Consider the following 20699-nt stretch of genomic DNA (forward strand, 5'->3'; position numbering starts at 1 on the left):
AAAATTGTTTTTTTAAGTTAAAAAAAAAAAAAAAGAAGTGACCTGTCTGGATGTACAGGGGCTCCTGGCTGTAGGATTCGGTGAAGGGAGGAAGTTGCATTAGCCCCACCCCATTCCCAGAAGACCCCAAAGAGGTGCCTTAGGGGCTGCTTTGGATTGGGGGTTGGTCTGGATCCCCCATCCCTGTTTCAGTCAAGACAGCTTTGTTTCATATACACATATTTTACAGGTTGGAACCCAGGTGGGAAATTTCCTTTCAAGAATATGTCAAGGTTAAAAATCATTTTAAAACCATTGGACTAGAAAATCTCTGAAGCTCCTTTGACTAAGATTTTGTAACCCTCATAAGTGCACCACAGGGTAGGGTCTTTACTTTTTTTTACAAAATAAATTTAACTTTAAGAATTTGCTTCGGAATTTCACAACACCCCTTGAGGAATCTGTAGCTATGCTGTCACCAAATCAAGGTTAGCCATTTCTGCCTTTCTCCCACCTTTGCTCTTTCCTGGGAAGAGTCACTATGAAGAAATAATTCTATCACCTAGCAAGTGGCCAAACTGAAGGCATCAGTCTGTCTCTATAAAATAAACATCCCCAGGGAGCACACTTCCCTAGAGGTCCTTATCTGGAGGGGTCCAGCTACAGAGTGATTATTGAAATGTGGAAACTGTTTGAAGAGGGAAGCTGGAATGGCAGTCTCTCGAGTTTGCTCTTTGTCAGCAGGCTTCAACTGATGACAGTTTTAGCCACAAACTGAGGTGTTAGGTAATTTTGTTTATGTGGTGGGAAGTCATGAAGCACAAAGAAGCTATTAGTAAAGCCTGCGTGACTTGAGTTTCATTTAACAAAATAGCCAAACAGATGTTCTTTCAAGGTTCAGTGTTCCCAAACACAGATACACTACTCCCACTCCAACTAGCCCAAGTATTTTCACAGGAAGTTGATTTCCTTCTGAACTAATTTAAATAGTTGCAATGCTTTTCTAAGAGAGACATCAATACAAGAATAACACTAACAATGTGGACTTTTCGGGGCACACCCTCCATACAGTCCCCTTATTTTATGGGCTAGGAACTGTCATTTTACATTCATTTCCTATGATCCTGTGATTGAAGTTCATCGCTCTGTGATTGTATCATTATTTTCCCTCTTACTGTTTCCCAGCATCTAGCTCAGTGTCTAGCCTGTGACAGGTACTCAATAAATATTTATCAAGTGAATGGAGTATTGGAATTGTGTTCTATTCCACACAGTTTTCCAGGTACAATATTATTGTAGATTATGGCCTGTTAAGAGATAGGCAAGAAATTTAAATGAAAATCATCCTTATCTCAGTCATATTTACTTAGCAGAGGTTTCCCTTCAAGTCAAAAGCCGTAACCACTTGTTAACACATTCAAGGTTCCCAAGGTGTACATACTATTAGGCAGTGAGCAGAGGAAACAAAAAAGAATATGGTGGCATTTTTCCCTGCCTTTCATTAGGTTGTGTATTTTTTTTCCAGTTGGAGCCCTGCTCAACTTGTTCAGCCAGTTTTCCAGTTTCCTAGCAGATTATCCAATGGGTACTTTTCTTTAGAAGTACAATACAGTCAATCCAGTTATAATATTCAGTGCCATGTAAGTGTCAGAAACATGGATATTTTCAATCCATAATCATCCCAGATGATTGGAATGGCTTTTAATATAGTCATTAATGGTACATCTTACCTATGATATTTTCCCAATCTGTAAGGAATGGATCCTGGGAATGTGAAATTGAATAGTGTCTCTGGCTTGCACTGCGCTGATAAAGTAATAAAGTCTGTGAGTGATGGCCATGCAAGCTTTGAAAGTTAATGCTTCCTTTTGTCAGAGCTGCCTTTTCGCCAGTCATGTGTATTGTATGTTAGCTTCCCTGTTGGATCTCATTCTACATGTGCCACACAATTGCATCAGGGGTTTTAAGTAAACATTAGAAATTAGTTTGAATCACTGAGATCTCCCACCATCCACATTCCAGATCAGTAAAGTCATATCTAGAGCATGAAGTCTTTTTCCATAGTGGACAACCCTGAGTGTCATTGCCCTGTGTGTGGAGTCCGGCTTTCTCAATCGAACTGGTGACCTTGGTGTTATGAGCACTGCACTCTAACCAACTGAGCCAACCAGCCGCCCACCGGCAGCTCAGCTCCAAGTCAAGCCGTTTTTTGTTTTTACTCTAGTTGTGGAGGGCGCAGTTCACTGTCCCATGTGGGACTCGAACAGGTGACATTGGTGTCATAAGCACTGCGCTCTAACCAACTGAGCCAACCGGCAGCCCCCTTTCTCACACTTTTGATGGTGAACACACAGGTGCCATAACCCAAAGATCTGTGGCAATTACCCATAATGAATGTTCATATCATATGTACTACTGCATTTAATCACATAAATCATCCGGTAGAGGCTAGAATCAGGGAAAGATGGGACTGCATACTCAAAAAAGCTCTGTTTGGGGAATGGCCGGGTGGCTCAGGTGGTTGGAGTGCTATGCTCCTAATGCCTAGTTCTCCTCTTCAATTCCCACATGGCCAGTGAGCTGCGCCCTCTACAGCTAAGATTGTGAACAACAGCTCTCCCTGGAGCATGAGTGGCTGGCAGCCGCCCGGGGGAGTGCAAGGCTCATAATACCAGCATGGGCCAGAGAGCTGTGTCCTACGCAACTAGACTGAGAAACAACAGTTTGAACAGGAGTGGGGGGCGGGGCAGAGGCGGAATAAGGGGGGAAAAAGGCTCGGTTTGACTGTCTTCCAGCCATACCAATCTGCAGAAAAACATTTCTGTGGAGAAAGATTTCTGTGGGGTCAAGGCCGTGTATTCACCTGGAGTCCAGGACTGCAGAATTCCCAGCCCCAAAGACTTCAAGACTATTTCCAGGTCCTGTGTGGGCCTCTTCTCCAGGTTTACTCTCCCAAGCACAGGTGTCACCATTAATGCAAACATTTCTAGGCACAAGCACAGAGGCCTAGCAGACACATTAGTCATGCAAGGCCCCTCACAGAGGTGGAAAAGAGGGCAGTGGGCAATGATCCAGGATGGCCACACTTTCCCCAGGCCACAATGTTCCAGTGGGACTTTGAAGAGTTAAAACCTGGCCGATCAGGTCATGTGTATTGTAAGCTTAGATGTCAAGGCTTGGCCATATTTTAACAGTTTGTTAACTTGATTTATAATGGTTAAATATTTAGACATATGGCATGTGGATCTCCATCTGTGTGCTTGCCTCAGGCCTCTCAACTGTTCTGCATAGGCTTGTATCATCCTGCCATTGAATTCAGTCAGAATGTGAAAGGCACCCATTAGTGAACCTGACATTGTGGATTCTCCATTTGTTTGTGCTTTGCGTAGCAACCCTCTCTAAGGCAGTGAGATTTTCTATTGTTTAAAAATGTGTGTTTTGTTTAACTTGGTGCCTAAACACAAGCTGACTACTTCATCTCATGATCAACCAAAGAAACAGCTATGTATGTATGTGTGTATGTATGTATGTATGTTTGCATTTAAACATGGGAGTGGGGGAATGAGGGTGGGAGGACTATTTGGTGTGTTGAATGTACTGGGAATAATTTTAGGGGTGGGCTAAGGGATTTTCAAGGAGAATTTTCATTAGCATAACTTTGTACTAACCCAGTAAGAAGCAATCTTACTTGAGTGAATCTAACTACCTGCAGGAATGTAAGGTACCACAATGATCTAACCCAAGGGAGAGAGGAGTTTTTAATTCTCTATTAACTTCTCAGTAACAAATCCTAAATTTAACATTCCTCATTGTCAATAAAACCTTCCACGTGTAATTGTTATTCATGTCATCATATTAGAACTATTTTTATTATTTGAAATTTAGTACAAATAGATTCTAACTTGTTATGAACACATATTCAGTATTGAATCTCCCTTTCCACCCTTTTCTAGTCAAATAATTCCACTTCTGTTTACATTTTCCCACGGGACTGATTTTTTAAAATTGTTTATGCTTCCTATACCGTCTCCAAAATTTTCACATCCTTTTTGAGACTAAACACTATGTGGATACACCACATTAAGAATAATTTTCTCATAAATTACACCCAAGGTTCTTCTGATTCAGAAGGCCTGGGATGAGGCCAGAAATCCTGGTTTTCTCACAAGCTCTTACATGATGGCAATGCTGCTGGTCCTAAGCACATAATAAGGTAAATTTCATCTGGGGAAAACAGCAATTTCTGTCCCACTCCTTTCCACTGCAAGCCCTCTCCCCAGAGGTGATCATTTTCTGAGCTATAAATATCATGCTCATAGCATACTGATATTTCTTCACTTTTTAAAAAATTTTGTACATTGAATTCCTGAATTTTTTCCATAAATGGTTAAGCTATGGTTCTTTTATAGCAGCTCTCCCCATACGTATAAATTTCCCCCATCTTCACAATGTCATTATATGACATATTTTGCTTTAGTTAATATATTCCATGTTTACATTAGTATGATTATAAAAAATTGTTCACAGCTGAGCCATATAATAATATGATTGTATTTCCATTCTTGTATTACTTTTAGTCTTCCCTGTATTTCTTAGTTGCCTCGATTTTTTTATTTGATCAGTTTGTTTTATGTACTTGTCATTACTATAGCCCTAAACTTTCCTTCGTTACTTAAAAACTCCTCACAGTTTGGTCAAACATGTCAATCTGAATTTCTTTTTCTTTTTTCTTGGCAACATCCCTCGGAACCCTCCATCTGTTGCTCCAATCTGAGTTGATTGACCTCTGATTCTATTGCTCAATTGCTTTTTGTTTGGGTTTTTTGTTTTGGTTTGTTTTCAAACGTCCTTTCACGATCACCCTAGGGAGTGCATCTTCTACTTAATTAGATATTGAGAAATTATTTTCCAAAGGGATTGTACCAACTCCCATCAGCAGTGTATAAGAGTTACCATTGGGCTATGCCTTTGATACTTCCTCTATTCCATTTTATCTGTTCTCTTTCTAGAACTTCTGCTAGTTTGTTGTGGGGGTTTGTGTATTAATTCTGTGTTATTTTTTCCTATCCTATTTTTCATTTCTTCGGGGTTTTCTTTTTTTGTTTTACTTTCCAGATCATTTCCTTCATCCCATTTCCAGTCCTTCTACTGATTTGCCTATTTCTCTTATTATATTTCTAATTCTTCATTATTGTTTTCTGAATGTTTCTTTTAATAACATCTTGTTTTTGTTTCACTGGTGTAATATATTTGTTATATCTGTAAGGATATTAATAAAAAAATTTTAAACATCTTTAAGAACTCTTTAATGAAACATGTGTATTTCATTAATTGTGCATGGTGGGAATTGTAGACTTAAGGGTGATTATTAGGATGGCTATCTCATTGGGGGACCCCCAAAGGCAGTATCTACAAGTTGTTTCCCTAGGTCTAGTCCACTGCTTGGATATCTTTCCTAGAGATGTCAAACAGGAAGGGCATGAGCTTCCCCGTACATTTTTACAAGGTCTTCCTCTCTTTAACACAGCACTTCACCTCTGCTCTCAGCTTGACCTTGTATCCAAAATGCAGAGAGGCTCTTTAGTTCCTCTGATTCATCAGCTCCAGAGAGTAAACCTCCTGTCCCCAACAAGGGTTGGGGAGAGATGGGATCTCCTGCATGGGCTGGACTTCATAATTTCTCCAGTTCAGCCCTCTTCATTCTCTAGCCTCAGGGGCTCACTGCGTCAGGCCCCTAGCTCTGAGGCACATGGCACCTTATTGCCACCCTCACTCCACACTCCCCTACCTCTCACTAGGAGATCTTGGTTACAGTTTTACTTGATATTTGCAAGTAAACAAAATTCCAGCTGTTATGTGTTGAAGTTTCTGGAGGGAGTAGAGGAAAATACAGGTAGGTTTTCTACCCACCATGTTTAACTCAAAGGAAATCTTGCTTTCTTTTTAACAAATTCATTGTGACACCAAGTTGTTTCTGTTATATCTACGCACATATGACTTGCTTTTATTTCTAGTTGGTAAGTCAAAAGGATTGATTTCCAAAAATTAGAAAATAAAGAACAATTTGTCTGAATTTCAAGTGATGAAAATATACTGGAATTATACAAGCCAGAAATTATATTGTTAAAATTATTCTGTTTGGAAATGAAGATTTGTCAAACTCTATATGTAGCCTAAGTAACTTTCAAAATAATAAGAAAAAATATTCCATTCTAGGGAATATTTGGGGGCATATACTCTGAGAATTTATTGATTTTTATAGATTTTCATAGATGGCAAGTTTGCATTTGTAAGATAAAAACTTACTTCTTTCTCCCCTAGGGTTGTCACATGGTGACTGAGGAGCTTCATTCCATAACCTTTGAAACACAGATCTGTCTCTATGGCCTGACTATAGATTTGGAGGTAAGTATTTTAAGAAACATCTGCTGGGGCGGCCGGTTGGCTCGGTTTGTTGGAGCGCAGTGCTCGTAACACCAACGTCACCGGTTCGATTCCCACATGGGCCAGTGAACTGCACTCTCCACAGCTAGAGTGAAAACAACAGCTCGACCTGGAGCTGATGGGTCCTGGAAAAACACACTGCTCCCCAATATTCCCCAATAAAAAAATTAAAAAAAAAAAAAAAAAAGAAACATTTGCTATTTACTAATAGCATTTTCAGGAATTGGTCAGCATTTGTAAATGAAAGCTCAGTCTTTTCTAGGTATTAGTACATCCCTATTCATTATTTTTGCTTTAATTTAGAAAATCAATATGGCAAATATTAACTAATTAGACAACCTATAGTATTCTAATTAAATAGGAATGATAAAATCTCGTGGGCATTATGAATTCAATATACATATATATTCTTGTTTTCTGGGATTTTCTGAGTCATGAATACTCAGTGGAAAGCCTAAAGAGAAATAAATATCCTTGAACCATGTCATATAGTAATATCTTTTCAAAAATTTAATTTGTACATAAAAACCCCTCAGAAAGAAGGTTTTTCTAATATAATGAGTAAAGATAAATGATAGGAGCATTAACAGTACGTGGTTTTGATCCTCTTACAACATTCACCATGAAGTCAAAGAAGAAGTAAAGAAACTTTGGGAATTAAATTGAACATGATTGTCTATGAGCTCCTTGAAGGCAGGACGTCATGCCTCATTTGTCACTCCATTCCCAGTGCCTAGTACAATGCCCACCACATAACAGATGCTCGACATTTGTTGAATAAATAAATGAATGAGTACGTGAATGAACAAACACAATTTCACATACCCTGAGTATGATCGATCTTATTTGTAGGGTGTATTATTTGAGTTCTGCCTTTACTGTTATCTTAATGAACATAAATATAGTTACAAAGTCTTCTATGGATTCCTTCCTCATCCCTTTTCCCTAAACTTCTGTTGCCATGAGCTATTAAGTTCGTCAAATGGTTAGTTCACTGTCTACAGTTATCTAACCTTTGTTATTGGGAAGGGACGAATGAAAGTTGCTTAGTTTCCCAGACTAGTCTGTGAAAGTGTGTTTATTCCATAAAGTTGAAAACTACAGTACCAATAGTACTAAGTTGAGTTCTACCACTACAAAGCAGACAACTCTATCTCCCATAATGCTTTGTATTCCAAAATTGCTTACCTCTTCATCTTGTACAATAAAACTCTTATGTCTGGTATATTAATTAGATGTTAGATCATAATTTGAACATATTGATCCATTCCAGAGAAATATTTAAAATTAGATTCCTTAATGTAACTTATTAAGAGGATAATTGCTAAATCAATGCAAGCTCTAATTCATTGCATTTAAGGCAGTATGTGATATAAGAAACTATAAATATTTATACAATGTCAAGGAAGATATTGGAGAAGATGACTGACCAAGCACTTTTGAAAGGATTCCTGTTTCTATAGTTCCTTTCCTTCCTACACCCTTAACTCATATATGCTCAGAAAGTTCCAGTGTCTTCACACACCATTTTAGTGATGAGGGTAGTATAGACACCAGGATTGGAGGAGTGGGATTGGCTTGAGATGGCCCTGGAGAGAGGGGAGAGGGTCAAGTGTAAAATCAATTTAAGGTGTAGCTACCTGTAATAACTATGCCTTTTTTTTTTTTTTAAACCAGACCAGCTCATTACCTGTGGTGATGATTTCCAATGTCAGTCAGTTACCTAATGCTTGGGCATCCATCATTTGGTACAATGTGTCAACCAATGATTCCCAGGTAAATTCTCTATCCCTATTTTTCCTCCTTTAATTCTATTCGATTTGTTTTACTGTCAATAAAGCCCATCTTTATTGTATACGTATGTAAGTAAAATGTTGGCATGTCTTTGTGGGTTGTTTTATTCCAGAACTCCAATATGTCTAGTTGTAGGATTCCTCTCTCAAGTTATATTTAAAGTATTATGTTCAAATGTACTTGGACCCTGAGAGAGTTCTGGCTAGCAAAAGTGACAGTGGGTCTGGTCAGCTCCCAAATATGTGCATCACAGAGAATTCTAGGATCATCCTGTGGTTGTGCTAACTGGGCTCTGGGGGGACACCTTGCTGCAGAATTTGATGACTATCTGCTGTTTACCTCCTTAACTACTTTTGGCCACATCTCCCCACAGGCTCTTTTACAGAGGTAGAGAATTGGTTTCCAAATAAGTAACTAGACTCTTCATCAATCTTGCCTAACTACACACTGACTGTACAAATTTTTGAGTTGATTGTAGATTTAATCCATTCTAGGCTCATGTTGGATTTTATTGCCATCTGGTGGTTACTTGAGACACTGATCAAAAGTTGGCCTTAAGTTACAAAGCAAGCAGAGAATAGATGCTCTTCTTAAAAGACAACCAGGGAAAGGAGTGGCAAAAAAAGATGAGTCAGCACTTCCCTTTGTTCCCTCTTAGAAAACCTCAGTGTGTTGTCCTGGAAACCACCAAAGTCTAGAGAAAATAGGTCAGATATAAATAACATTTTTTCTTAATTCAAAGCAAATATTCCTTCGAAAGGGAAGAATTCTTTTACCTTAGGTCCTGGCAATGGGAACAGATATAATGAGTCAGCTCTAAGTGTTCTTTGCCTTTTATTTAATGTGCCTAATAAGGAAAGAGCATGCAAAATGACTCAGCCCTGGCATCTGAGACAGAGTAACTGCAGAGGAAGGCTGCTTTGGGAGAGCTTTGGGCCTTGCTTCCGTCCTCTCAGCCTCCAGTGAGAAGAACAGAACTCATCAGAGAAGTCACTTGGTCTTTAAAGCCAAGAACAGCCAATACAACTGAAATGAAATGTCATTCCCCACTAGGAACTACACACATTAAGAGCTTTTCATCCAACTCCAGGACGTAGGAGGGAAGATAGGACACTTCCCTGTCCTCCAGCCTCAGAGTACAGTGTTGCTGCAGTTAGCTTTCTTCAGCATCCTTCTTCTATAAGAAAGATACCAAAGTTGTCACACTAACTGTCCCAGATTCTGCTCAGCTCCTGGATGAAGAATCTGGAGATGTAGAGCATATGCAGCTCCTAAAATATAGATGCACAGCCTACCTACAGAGTCCAACATAACAACTAACTCTGATTTCTCTTCTTAATTTTATTCTGCTTCAAAATCCAAGCTCCTAGACCCTGATTATATTCTATGATTTTTGTCTATTTATCCAGACACAATTCTCAGGTTCAAGGAAAACGGCCTCTCTAGAAATTCTTTCTCTCCATTCCTCCCCTTCTTATCTCCCACTCCTTATTGGATTTTGTGTCCTTTTATTCTCACTTTCTGAAATCTCTTGAATTGGTTCCCTTTTATGTTCGCCAAAGGTCTTCTCCTTGTACTGCACTAGATCTCTCACTTCTTTACCTCCTTCTCTTCTTAGAACATCTTTCACACCTGCTGCTTCCCCGAAATCTGAGACGAAGTCTTCTGTTCCACTATTGTTGACCCAGTTCCTGGTACAAATAGTCTTGTTTACAGTTGATTGTGCAGAAAATTCTCTTGTCTAGAGAAACATAAGAAAAGACTACTAATTTCTGTAAAACAGGAGTCCCAGGTTAACTATAAATTCATAGTGTAGGGTCATCTTCCTTAGCTTGAGACTTAACTGCTTTTGTGCTTGGGATGCTTTGTCTGGTCAAGGTATAGCTTGTACCAACCCATGATAAACCAATTAAATAACATGATATAAGTTTTATTCAAAATTAGTATTATTTCAGAAAACAATATCTGTCCAGTTATTTGTTGGACAGTATTAAGTATGAAGTGTGATAAAAATATGGTGAATGTTTCAATTTAAAAAAATTGATTACAGTAGAAGACACATTGCCATTAATCCCCCTCAAAATACTCCCCCTTGCTTCGAACCACTTTCTGAAGCAGTTCTGGAAGTCTTCTTTCATAAGTGTCTTTAATTGCACTGTCATGGTTTCCTCAATATCCTGAATTGTTTCAAAACACTTACCTTTCGTGGTCATTTTGACTTTGGGAAAGAGGCAGAAGTCGCACGGTGCCAGATCCGGTGAATAAGGTGAATGAGGACACACCGTAATGTTTTTATTTGTCAAAAATTGCCGTAACAGAAGTGATGTGTGACACGGAGCGTTGTCATGAGGGAGGATGAAGTAAAGACACTCACGAAAGAGGACTTCCAGAACTGCTTCAGAAAGTGGCAAGAACGATGGGATAAATGTGTTCGAAGTGAGGGGGAGTATTTTGAGGGGGATAAATGGCAATGTGTCTTTTACTGTAAATATTTTTTCATTTAAACAGTCACTGTATGGTTTGGTCACACCTCATACTTATATGAATTGAATGATAGTCTATAGTCCAGGGAAAGATAAAAAGACAGTCAATGATTTTTTCAAGGATAAGATGGAGCTGTATATTATTTTAGTCTGAAGAAACAAGGAACTCTTTAGGAAAAGAAAAAAATCAGTCTTAATTAAAAACCACAACAGAAGTGAGATATTCTGTATGTATTGTTAACTTAGGTTGGCCTAAAGAGTTTAAATCAGGAATCCTATATATTGAATTACAGTGTGTTCAGTGTGATTAATAAATATGATCATCATTGCAACTCTATTTCAGAACTTGGTTTTCTTTAATAACCCTCCATCTGCCACTTTGAGTCAACTCCTGGAAGTGATGAGCTGGCAGTTTTCATCATATGTCGGTCGTGGCCTTAACTCAGATCAACTCAACATGCTGGCAGAGAAGCTAACAGGTGAGAGCTGGTCGACGGGGGAACTTGCTCCTGGTTTTAGTACTCAAGTGTTTTAAAGAAGCAAGGTGATATTACTACTATTAATGATAACAAGGATCGTCACAATTTATTGAGTGCCTACTATAATGTCAGGCACAAGAGCTAACTGCTTTACTGTCTCTCTTACAGAAGTGCTTTCAGGGTGAACAACGAAGCAGAATGATCTATTTTATAGATGAGGACACTTAAGTTCAGAGGTTAAGTAATTTGCCGCAGCTGCATGGCTAGTTCATAGCAGAACCAAGACACAGGCCAGGCCTGTCCACTTCTCTAGCCCCTTCCTTTCCATTCCACACTCCAGTCTTCAGGGTGTTCTTAGGCCTTTTGCAGTGAATATAACGTGAAGTCTTATAATGGTGCCTACCTTTTTCATGTTAATATCACAATGGTCATTAACCACATAGAAAATAGCTGAAAATTTAAAATCAATTTAAGAGAAATTAAAAATCACCGAGGAAATACTTAATTCTTTATATTAAGAAAACTTCAGTTTTGACATTTCTAAAGTTTGCAAAATAGAGGCACTGGTACTCCATGTAGTGATTATAACGTAAGCTCTTTCTAAAAGAATTTTAAGAGATATCTATATTTTGACAAGTCTGGGGTGAACACATTTAGCACCAAAAAAAGAGTTAAAATTGGATTTGTATACAGTCTTAAAGTAGGGCCAAAGATGCATTTAAGCAACAGTAGTGGAAAACGTGTGTGATTTAAATTTGACTTACAGGTGATGATATAGCTATTACCCGATCAATCAATTTTTAAATAGATCAGGGCTTTGGGAATATTATAATATATACCAATGTAAATATCCTTTTTAATTCTTACTTATAGCATATATCACATAGTAGGAATTCAATGAATATTTGTTAATGAGTGAGTAAAAGCTCTTAAATATGTAGCATAGATAGCCACCATATTCTTTCAGATCTTTATCAAAGTATTCTTATGAGTATAATTTCCTTAGAAATTTAGATAGAAACTCCTGTATCCTTTCACTGCCCTGATCAAACCAGTCAGTGGCTCCTTATTGCCCAATGAATCTTTAGTCCATCCTTTTCATGGTAGTAGCCAAGATTCCTAGTAGTCTGGCTACATCTAATTTATACAAGTTGATTTTATAATGTTTATCCACCAAGATCTGGCTGCTCTTACTGTCCTCTATATAAGCCATATTTACGTCCACTATTCATCCTACATCATTCTTATTACTGAAGTGGCTTCCTCCTCCATCTCTGACAATTTATATTCTATCCAGTCATGGAGGCTTGGCCCTAGACACCCCTTTCCTAAAGTTATCTTTAGCAAAATCCATGGAAAAGAATTGTTTCCTAGATAGTAAATTTCGTGATATATTTTTACTGTCTTTAGCATTAAGTACATTATAAACACGTAGCAGGTGCTTAAGAAACGCATGAAAGAACAGGGGGGAAGGAAAATCTAAACTGAGCACCAAATTAAAGAGTTTAATTGTTTAATAAAAATCTCATTATTTTCTTTCGTTTTAGTCCAATCTGGCTACAGCGATGGTCATCTCACCTGGGCCAAGTTCTGCAAGGTACAAACAGGGGAAGGGGGGACATCACTTCTATGATGTTTTTTCTACCCAACAACCGTAGGTAGTCTTTTAATATCAATGACAGCATGCATTTAATTTGGAAGAAGAATGTTTTAAGATTTGGAAAATACATTTTAAACTGCCAGTTGGATAATGACATTGTTTACAATTTTGGCTATTTTTTTAATGTTGGAATTAGGATCTTGTATATATACTTTTTTACACTTGTCTAAACATTTCCTTCAGATAAAAATCCCAAAAAAATCTCTGAGCAAAGAGTTAAAGGAATATTTAAAGCTTTCAATACACATTACCAAATTGCCATCTAGAAAATTTGTCTGAATTTACAGTCCTTACCAGATGAGAATGCATGTTTCTCTATGTCCTTGCCAGAATTGGTTTTTATCATTTTTCATATTGTAGATCTATCTGATGGGTAAAAATGTAATAGTGCTCCTTTTTAAGTCTCCATATCATAATCTGGGAATTTGATGATTATTTTATTAAGGTTATTTTAAAAAGAAATTCTAAAGTATTGTCTCATTTAAAGGAAATATTTCACTGAAAAAAATGGAACTCAAATTATTATATCAACATTATTAGTGAAACAGTTATTGTCCTGATGTTTATTTCAATAGGAACACTTACCCGGAAAATCATTTACCTTTTGGACGTGGCTTGAAGCAATATTAGATCTAATTAAGAAACATATTCTTCCCCTTTGGATTGATGGGTGAGTTACAGGCTATGTTTTCCACATGAGTTCATTAGGTTATTTTTATGCTGTTAGTTTTTTCCGTTTAATCTTTTCTCTTTAAGCATGTTTAGTGTCATAGGGGAAAAATGTAATGGTTGCAGTTTCTCACATTCTTCATAGAATATTGATATATTTACTTCAATCTGTATAAGACTATTTCGGGGACCATAGGCTTTTGGTTACACTCAAAACAAATTTAGGTCCATTCTTTGTGAATGAACTAAATGCAAATGTAATAAATTACAGTCTTTGATCAGATGAAACTATGCATTGTTCTATTTTTAGGTATGTCATGGGCTTTGTTAGCAAGGAGAAGGAACGACTCTTGCTAAAGGATAAAATGCCTGGAACCTTTTTGTTAAGATTCAGCGAAAGCCACCTTGGAGGAATAACTTTCACTTGGGTGGACCACTCTGAAAATGGTACATGATCACTACTGTTTATTCCTGTGAAATTAGTATTGAGTTTGGTTACTCGTATTTCAGTTTTCAGAAATGTGTGGCATGTTGTTTTATTTTCCACGTGTTCAGTGGGTTTGAGTATTCGTTATTACAGTTGTGCACGGTACCATGAATTTCTCAGAGCCCATGTGGGTGTCCTCTATCACATGGCAATCTGTACTGTCCAGACTGTAGAGAAGGGCTGGCATTGTTTTATAATCAGTGTCATGAAGATAATGTGGGTAGGAAGAATGACCACAAAGAATGTCTGTGGGACCCAAATATGCCCCTCCTTTCTGTTTCTCCAGGAGAAGTGAGATTCCACTCTGTAGAACCCTACAATAAAGGCCGGTTGTCTGCTCTGCCATTTGCTGACATCCTTCGAGACTACAAGGTTATTATGGCTGAAAATATTCCTGAAAACCCTCTGAAGTACTTATACCCTGACATTCCCAAAGACAAAGCCTTCGGTAAACACTACAGCTCTCAGCCATGCGAAGGTTAGGTTCTTTTTGTTTGTTTTTCTTTTTAAGATTTTGGGAAATAACATCATATTGGAGTAAAGTAAATGAAGTTCCTCTTTTTATGTATACTTGATTACTGTCATGTCCAAGGGGTATGTGGCAGTCAAAGCCTTAGAAATGAAGTGGTGTGTCAGCAGTCATGGATGGGGATGGCTGGGGCTGTCCAACTCTAGCAGAGTAGTTAGTAATCAGACGCTGTAACCAGACTTCACTAGGGCCATGGAGGGTTCTCACAGCCACTTGGAGAGTTTTGGTTTTCTCCTTCCTTCTGTGGTTCTGACTATACTTCTGTGACTAGGGGGTGGAAGGGAGGAAAAGAAAGTAATTATTAGAAAGCTGGTAAAAGTTAGGCAAGTCTGTTTTTTGCAAAAGCTTAGGGTTTATAAGCTTTATATTTTTTATCTTACTGTAGCCTCTAACTCAGTAGTGTTCATTTGCCAGGGAGGAGACAAGAGGGTCTGTGTAATATCTCCCACCTCCTAGCCTACCCATAACAAGTCTTGACATGCCTACCTTTCCTGGCCAAAATAATACCTGGCCAAAAGAGGCATTTGGTAAATATTTGTTGAATACATGAAAGAACATTCATGAGATTAGCTACATAATTGTAATATAAATTCAACATTCTGTTTCTTTAATGAAAGTATACACAATCTATTAAAATATTCATCTATAACAACTAAATCTCTGAGCACCATCTTGTGGAGTATCTTACAGCTGTCATTCAGAGAGGCTGTCTTGCTGCCACCCTATTTCATTCCCTTCTAAAATAAAAAAACAAACAAACAATAACAACAACAACAGAAAACCCTGTGGCTTTTAAGTGTCTATATCTGATCAAATGCAACAAATTACAGTTGAAAAATTACAGTTGGTCCAAATTACAATTGGACCAAGCACACATTCAGTATGTATAGCAGAGAAATTTTGGGAATGTTTCCAAGGTGAGGTTTGTATACGTTACTGTGACTATAGAACAGTAGCAGTTTTAGAAACACTGATGTTTATGCTTCAAAATTTGTAATTATAAGATTGTGATTGGTGTCAGTTTTAATGAAAAGTCCTGAGTTATTATAAATCCCCCAATACATGAATAAATCAGTTCTTATAATCAAACTTAAATGTAGCATAGAAGCCAGTAATATTAGCATAGAATATTGTATTCTATGCTAACTCTAATTCTAACAGTAATATTAGCATAGAAAATGTAGCATAGAAGCCAGTTGATTCTCAATTTTTCTCACTCATTTAAAGACATTAATATGTAAAGTCAGATTGGGCCTGCCAAGAGATGTTTTTCTCTTTTTAGCATTACTTATATCTTTTTAGACATTTTTTCTAATTTTATCAATACTATTGATAACATTTTCCCCAACTTTGTGCCTTTCTTTTCCAGTCTCAAGACCAACAGAAAGGGGAGACAAAGGTTATGTTCCTTCTGTTTTTATCCCAATCTCAACAATGTAAGTAATCTTAGTCACATGTAAAATATTTATTACTGAATTTATTTTTTTTAAAAAGCTTTCCTATAGAAAATTTAAGGGTAGAGCAGAGTAGATATAACTGAGAATAAAGTATTTTAATGCTCAATGTTCCATTTCCTTTAATACATAAAGCATCTTCAGGATGCACCACATTCTATCATGACTGGAATTATAAAGTTGTCCTTTCACATGCCATATATTTATTGCATGTAGTAGGCTGAAGGCTGTGTTATCAAAGAATGAATTGGGCATTCTCAGTGTCACAAATAAAGCCCTCGAAATGAGTTCCTGACACAGTAAGTCACCACCAGCTATGATTTTTTTTAATTCCTTTCAATATTTACCTTGTTACCTCTTTAAGCCGAAGTGATTCAGCTGAGCCACCGTCTCCATCAGATCTTCTTCCCATGTCTCCAAGTGTATATGCAGTGCTGAGAGAAAACCTGAGTCCCACAACAATTGAAACTGCAGTATGTTCCCTTTCTTTTTCATTGCTGGTCAAGGGCATTCCTAATGAAGTGGAGGTGGTGTGTGAATCAAATGGTCTGAAGTTCTGGGCAGTGAGGAAACAATTCATTAGCATGACACAAGGGATGTCTATACAGTCCTGTGTGTTGCTGGTATTACTCACACCGAAAGCAGACACCTTCCCTTATTTGAACTGCTTTAAATTCTTTCTATCACAAGCTACCACAGGGCAAAATATTCCTGTACCCGCACTCAAATGCACTTCTCCCACTATTGGCCCTACCAACCCCTATCACTCTCTCCACTTTAGCATACAGCACAAATTAGTCAATAGTTATAAGCCTAGTTTAATATTAATTTTAGCAGTTAAGCACCACAAATCCCAATTGTTCTTGACTAACTGTTACTCGCCTGATTCTCCCAGAAGCTTCTTTACGTAGTCGATGAATAACAATCAACAGCAGTATAATAATAATCTTCTGAGAACTGAGTCATAATTATAAATGCAGTAAGGAGATTTAGGATGCCTCCTATCTGTTCTTGTACCCCAATACTGACAAGCAATTCAAACCTCCAATTTACATGAGGATGAACATACATCAGAATAATAGAATCTTGGAGGGACCCTGAGCCCCAAGAGATTTCTATCTAGCTATAAATCAAGTGGTTTTTAGTTCTTTTTAAGATTTCCAGGGATGGAAAATTCATAGTCTTCTTGGACAGCTTATTCCAACGTTAGCGGTCCTTAAATCATTTAGTTATGAGAGAACTTTTATTACGCTTTGCACACATTTCCTCATGTTTTTGGTGGGAATAAATAGGCCTTCTTAAAACAGTTATCATCTACATAAAAGGTGCTTTTATTTTAGACTGATCAACCCCAATTATTTTTGAGAATACTTCGTACTTAATTGGTAGAATGATTATGGAGTACTTAGTAGAGAATGTTTACTTAAGAAATAGTGATTTATTTGCAAAACAACAGTTTCCTCAAAGATCATTTTCATGTTTCAATTTTAGATGAAATCTCCATATTCTGCTGAATAACAGGATAAACTCTTGATACTCAAAAGAAGGAAGCAAAAAAAAGTTTAAAGGCTGATCTTTGCCAACAATCACATCTTATTTCTTCAGCTTTGTATATACCGGTTTCCAGGAAACGATTGAAGTCTGAAGCTCTCCTCTCAGTGGCATGACACTCCCAGTTAGGAGTGTTGTGATTGAAATGCTAAAAACCAGAGCTTCAGATAAACTTGCAAGATAAGACTCTTTAAGAAACCCAGTGTTAATATAATATAAAGCCTCGTTTGTATGTATTTGTTTCACTTCTGATTTTATTTCTCATGTTACTTATGATCTTGGTTCTAGAAGGTTCAAGTGTGAGATTTCAGAACAGGTCAAAAAATAACCAAGTCACACCTACATGACTCAAAATCCAGCAGGAAGGCCTGAGGGAAAAGCCAAATAAATCAATGTCCTGAGTTCTAGCAGGTTAAAAGTCATCACATTAGATACAGCATGGAGGTAATAATGGGGCATTAATAGCAGCTGTTCACAGGGTGTCCACGGGGTGAATTATGAAGCCTCTTGATTGTCATGTCAACACTGTCCCAACTTCGGGGTTCACAGCTGCTGGTACACTGCCAGGAATACCTCTTATTAGGGGAAGGATCCAAAGTCATTCCTGGTGGTATCTGGGGCACTGATCTTATGGGCCAGGCCGGATGCTCAGCAGTGCTATTGCCCAGCTCTTGCCCTTAACAGTAGTGCGGGAATCGTCTGATGCCAGGACTTGGGGAGCTCTCTCTGTCTGCCAGGCCCTAGGAAAGCTGCTGAGCCAGGTGAGGAAGTCACTATACCGAGACATCTGCCATGACCCACTGCAGAAAAATCCTGAGGCTGGTATCCAAGGTGAGCCCTGACTGCAATCAGAGATGACAGTCCCCTCTGGAGGACTCCTTTCTAACTTCTTCCACCCATTTCCTGTTTCTCAGACAAGCCAAACAGCGAGAGGCCGATGTTTGATGGAAAAAGAGTTCAACAAAACAAAACAAAACAAAACAAAAAAATGGTTTTAAAATAAACTGCCTTCTCCCTTAGAGAGATTCCATCCTATCAATCTCCTCCTCTATATCCCAGAATTATTGTTTCTGCCAACTAGTAACAAATAAGCAGTATTTAATGAAACATAATGTAGCTTTTCAAAATATTAATCATATTTTCATTTTCCCCCTCACCCATCCCACACAAATCACACATGTCCATTTTGCTAATCCCTTTTCAAATTCTTTTTCATGTAAAGAATCACTTTGACCAATAATACTGAATACCAGTGCCTTCATCGGGAATAAATGCTGAAGAAAGACAGCTGCCCATAGATTTCCTCACAGTCTTAAGGTAGCAAGGAAAGCCCCCCAAAGAACCATTAGAGTGGGTATAACTCTGCAAGCCCAAGGAATTTTTCTTTACGTCACAGGGTTCAGTAGGCCCATGTACTCCCTGTGGTAGAAAGAATAGAAGTAGGGGCCAAACCATCCTAGCGCTGGGCTCTAACAGCTGGTAATTGTAGTCCAGACTTAGTAAACTGCCGTCTGTGCACACGCTCCAATTCTAACACAGTCTTTTTAATTTTCAAACTGACCACGAGCTTTGATTGATTTGACTGATTGCATTTTTTAGAGTCTGGATTATTGAAGTACAATTTACAGACAGTAAAATCCACCGTTTTCTGACAAACCCACACAGTGTGGAATCACCACTGTACGACACGGAACATTTCAACCCAAATCCTCACAAAGAGGACAGTATAAAAACATGATGAAGGACGTTCTCTGCAACATCAGTAAATACAGTAAATACAACAAACAGTTCCATGGGGTTTCCTATGTAGACAGAGGGCTCTATTTAAAGTAAGTCGGATCATTTCACTCCCTGCTTAATGTTTTCAAATGGCTCGCGATGCTCTGGGTTAGCAGTTCTTACCTGGAGAGGACGGACAGAATTCTGGAGGTTCATGAATTTGGATGGCAATAATTAGAATTTTATTTCCATAAACTTCTAGCTGAAATAGAATTTCTTTCAATTAGGTATAAGAGCAACAAGCCATAACCTACACTATATTTTTGTTTCACTACAGTTGTTATAGTTACCTTAAAATACCGCTTCTGCTAAGCGCAGTTTGCATCAGACCCATTACTAGATCTTATGTGATGCCGTTAATAAAGAAGCACTTATATTCCTGTATCACAAAGTTGGTTTTAATATTTTAATATCTGCATTTCAGCGTATTTGGTTTCCTTTTTAATCTTAGGTATTTTATTTTATTAAACTAAAAACATTATTCTTTGAAGGAGTTCATAGGTTTCATCCAACTGCCAAAAGGGTCCATAGCACAAAAAATAGCTAAGAATCCTAGTTCTGGATGAAGACCATAATTCTTAACACATCTTTCAAAGTCTGTTCTTACTCTCCAACTCATCTTACCTTCTCTCTTATCACTTCTCCCTGACGGTGGCTTCTCATCCTCCAAAACACACACACAAGACTGACTGAACTACTTTCAGTTTCTTTGATGGTCTATGCTCACGCTCACTTCCCTCTACTGTATCCTCTCATTTCTCCAACACCTTCTCATGGATCTGTCCCCTGGATAACATTCATACATCCGTCAGGCTCTGGAAAGCCTTCCTTTCACACGCGCGCGCGCGCACACACACACACACAGCTCAGGTCACATCATGCCCGCTCCATATCCTCTAGATTCCCTACCATAGTTCTTATCACTTTTGTTGTAAACGCATATCATCTGTCTTCTTCATTAGACGCTGAACAAGCTCTATGCACAGGGACCGAGGCAGCTTTGTTTACAGTTATATCCCTAGAATCTAGTGAAATCTACCCTTTAATAAATATTCGTTAATAATGTGGTGTTTAAACACAAAGAGGTCAGCAATTAGTTCCTTTCTTTCCTTTGCTCCTTGGTCTGCCTGCAAGACTAAGCTAAAATTCCCTTTATAATACTTCCAAACTCAAAAATCATGGAACATTTCCTAATATTAGTCTTCAAACTGATTAACCCAAACACGCTTGCTATTGTTCAAACAACGTAGGACTGCTCCTCTATTTTACCTCATTCTTACCTTCCAAACGCTATAGAAAAGCTCTGGAATTATACTGTTTATTAGCTCACTCTAACTTTAATCTAGGTATCTCACATGTGCCAAACATCCTCGACATCTACCTGTCCAAAT

The 20699-nt window shown here is 38.0% G+C and overlaps 1 protein-coding gene across 3 annotated transcripts in view; it reads left to right on the forward strand.

Moving 5' to 3' along the window:
• Positions 1 to 19526, forward strand: part of STAT4 (signal transducer and activator of transcription 4) — a 92111-nt gene extending 72585 nt beyond the window's left edge. For 2 of the 3 annotated variants that reach the window (XM_033112254.1, XM_033112256.1), the window contains exons 15-24: positions 6301 to 6384; positions 8101 to 8199; positions 11044 to 11179; positions 12727 to 12776; positions 13415 to 13509; positions 13819 to 13955; positions 14282 to 14473; positions 15894 to 15960; positions 16343 to 16451; positions 17470 to 17749. In XM_033112254.1, coding sequence (XP_032968145.1) covers positions 6301 to 6384; positions 8101 to 8199; positions 11044 to 11179; positions 12727 to 12776; positions 13415 to 13509; positions 13819 to 13955; positions 14282 to 14473; positions 15894 to 15960; positions 16343 to 16451; positions 17470 to 17496 — 996 coding nt within the window. In that variant the 3' untranslated portion in view covers positions 17497 to 17749. Of the gene's footprint in view, positions 1 to 6300; positions 6385 to 8100; positions 8200 to 11043; positions 11180 to 12726; positions 12777 to 13414; positions 13510 to 13818; positions 13956 to 14281; positions 14474 to 15893; positions 15961 to 16342; positions 16452 to 17469 lie in introns of all 3 variants that reach the window. The other variant, XM_033112257.1, reaches the window with a different exon arrangement.
• Positions 19527 to 20699: the final 1173 nt, after the last annotated feature.

The sequence above is a fragment of the Rhinolophus ferrumequinum genome, chromosome 8, assembly GCF_004115265.2.
Source record: "Rhinolophus ferrumequinum isolate MPI-CBG mRhiFer1 chromosome 8, mRhiFer1_v1.p, whole genome shotgun sequence".
Taxonomy (NCBI): domain Eukaryota; kingdom Metazoa; phylum Chordata; class Mammalia; order Chiroptera; family Rhinolophidae; genus Rhinolophus; species Rhinolophus ferrumequinum.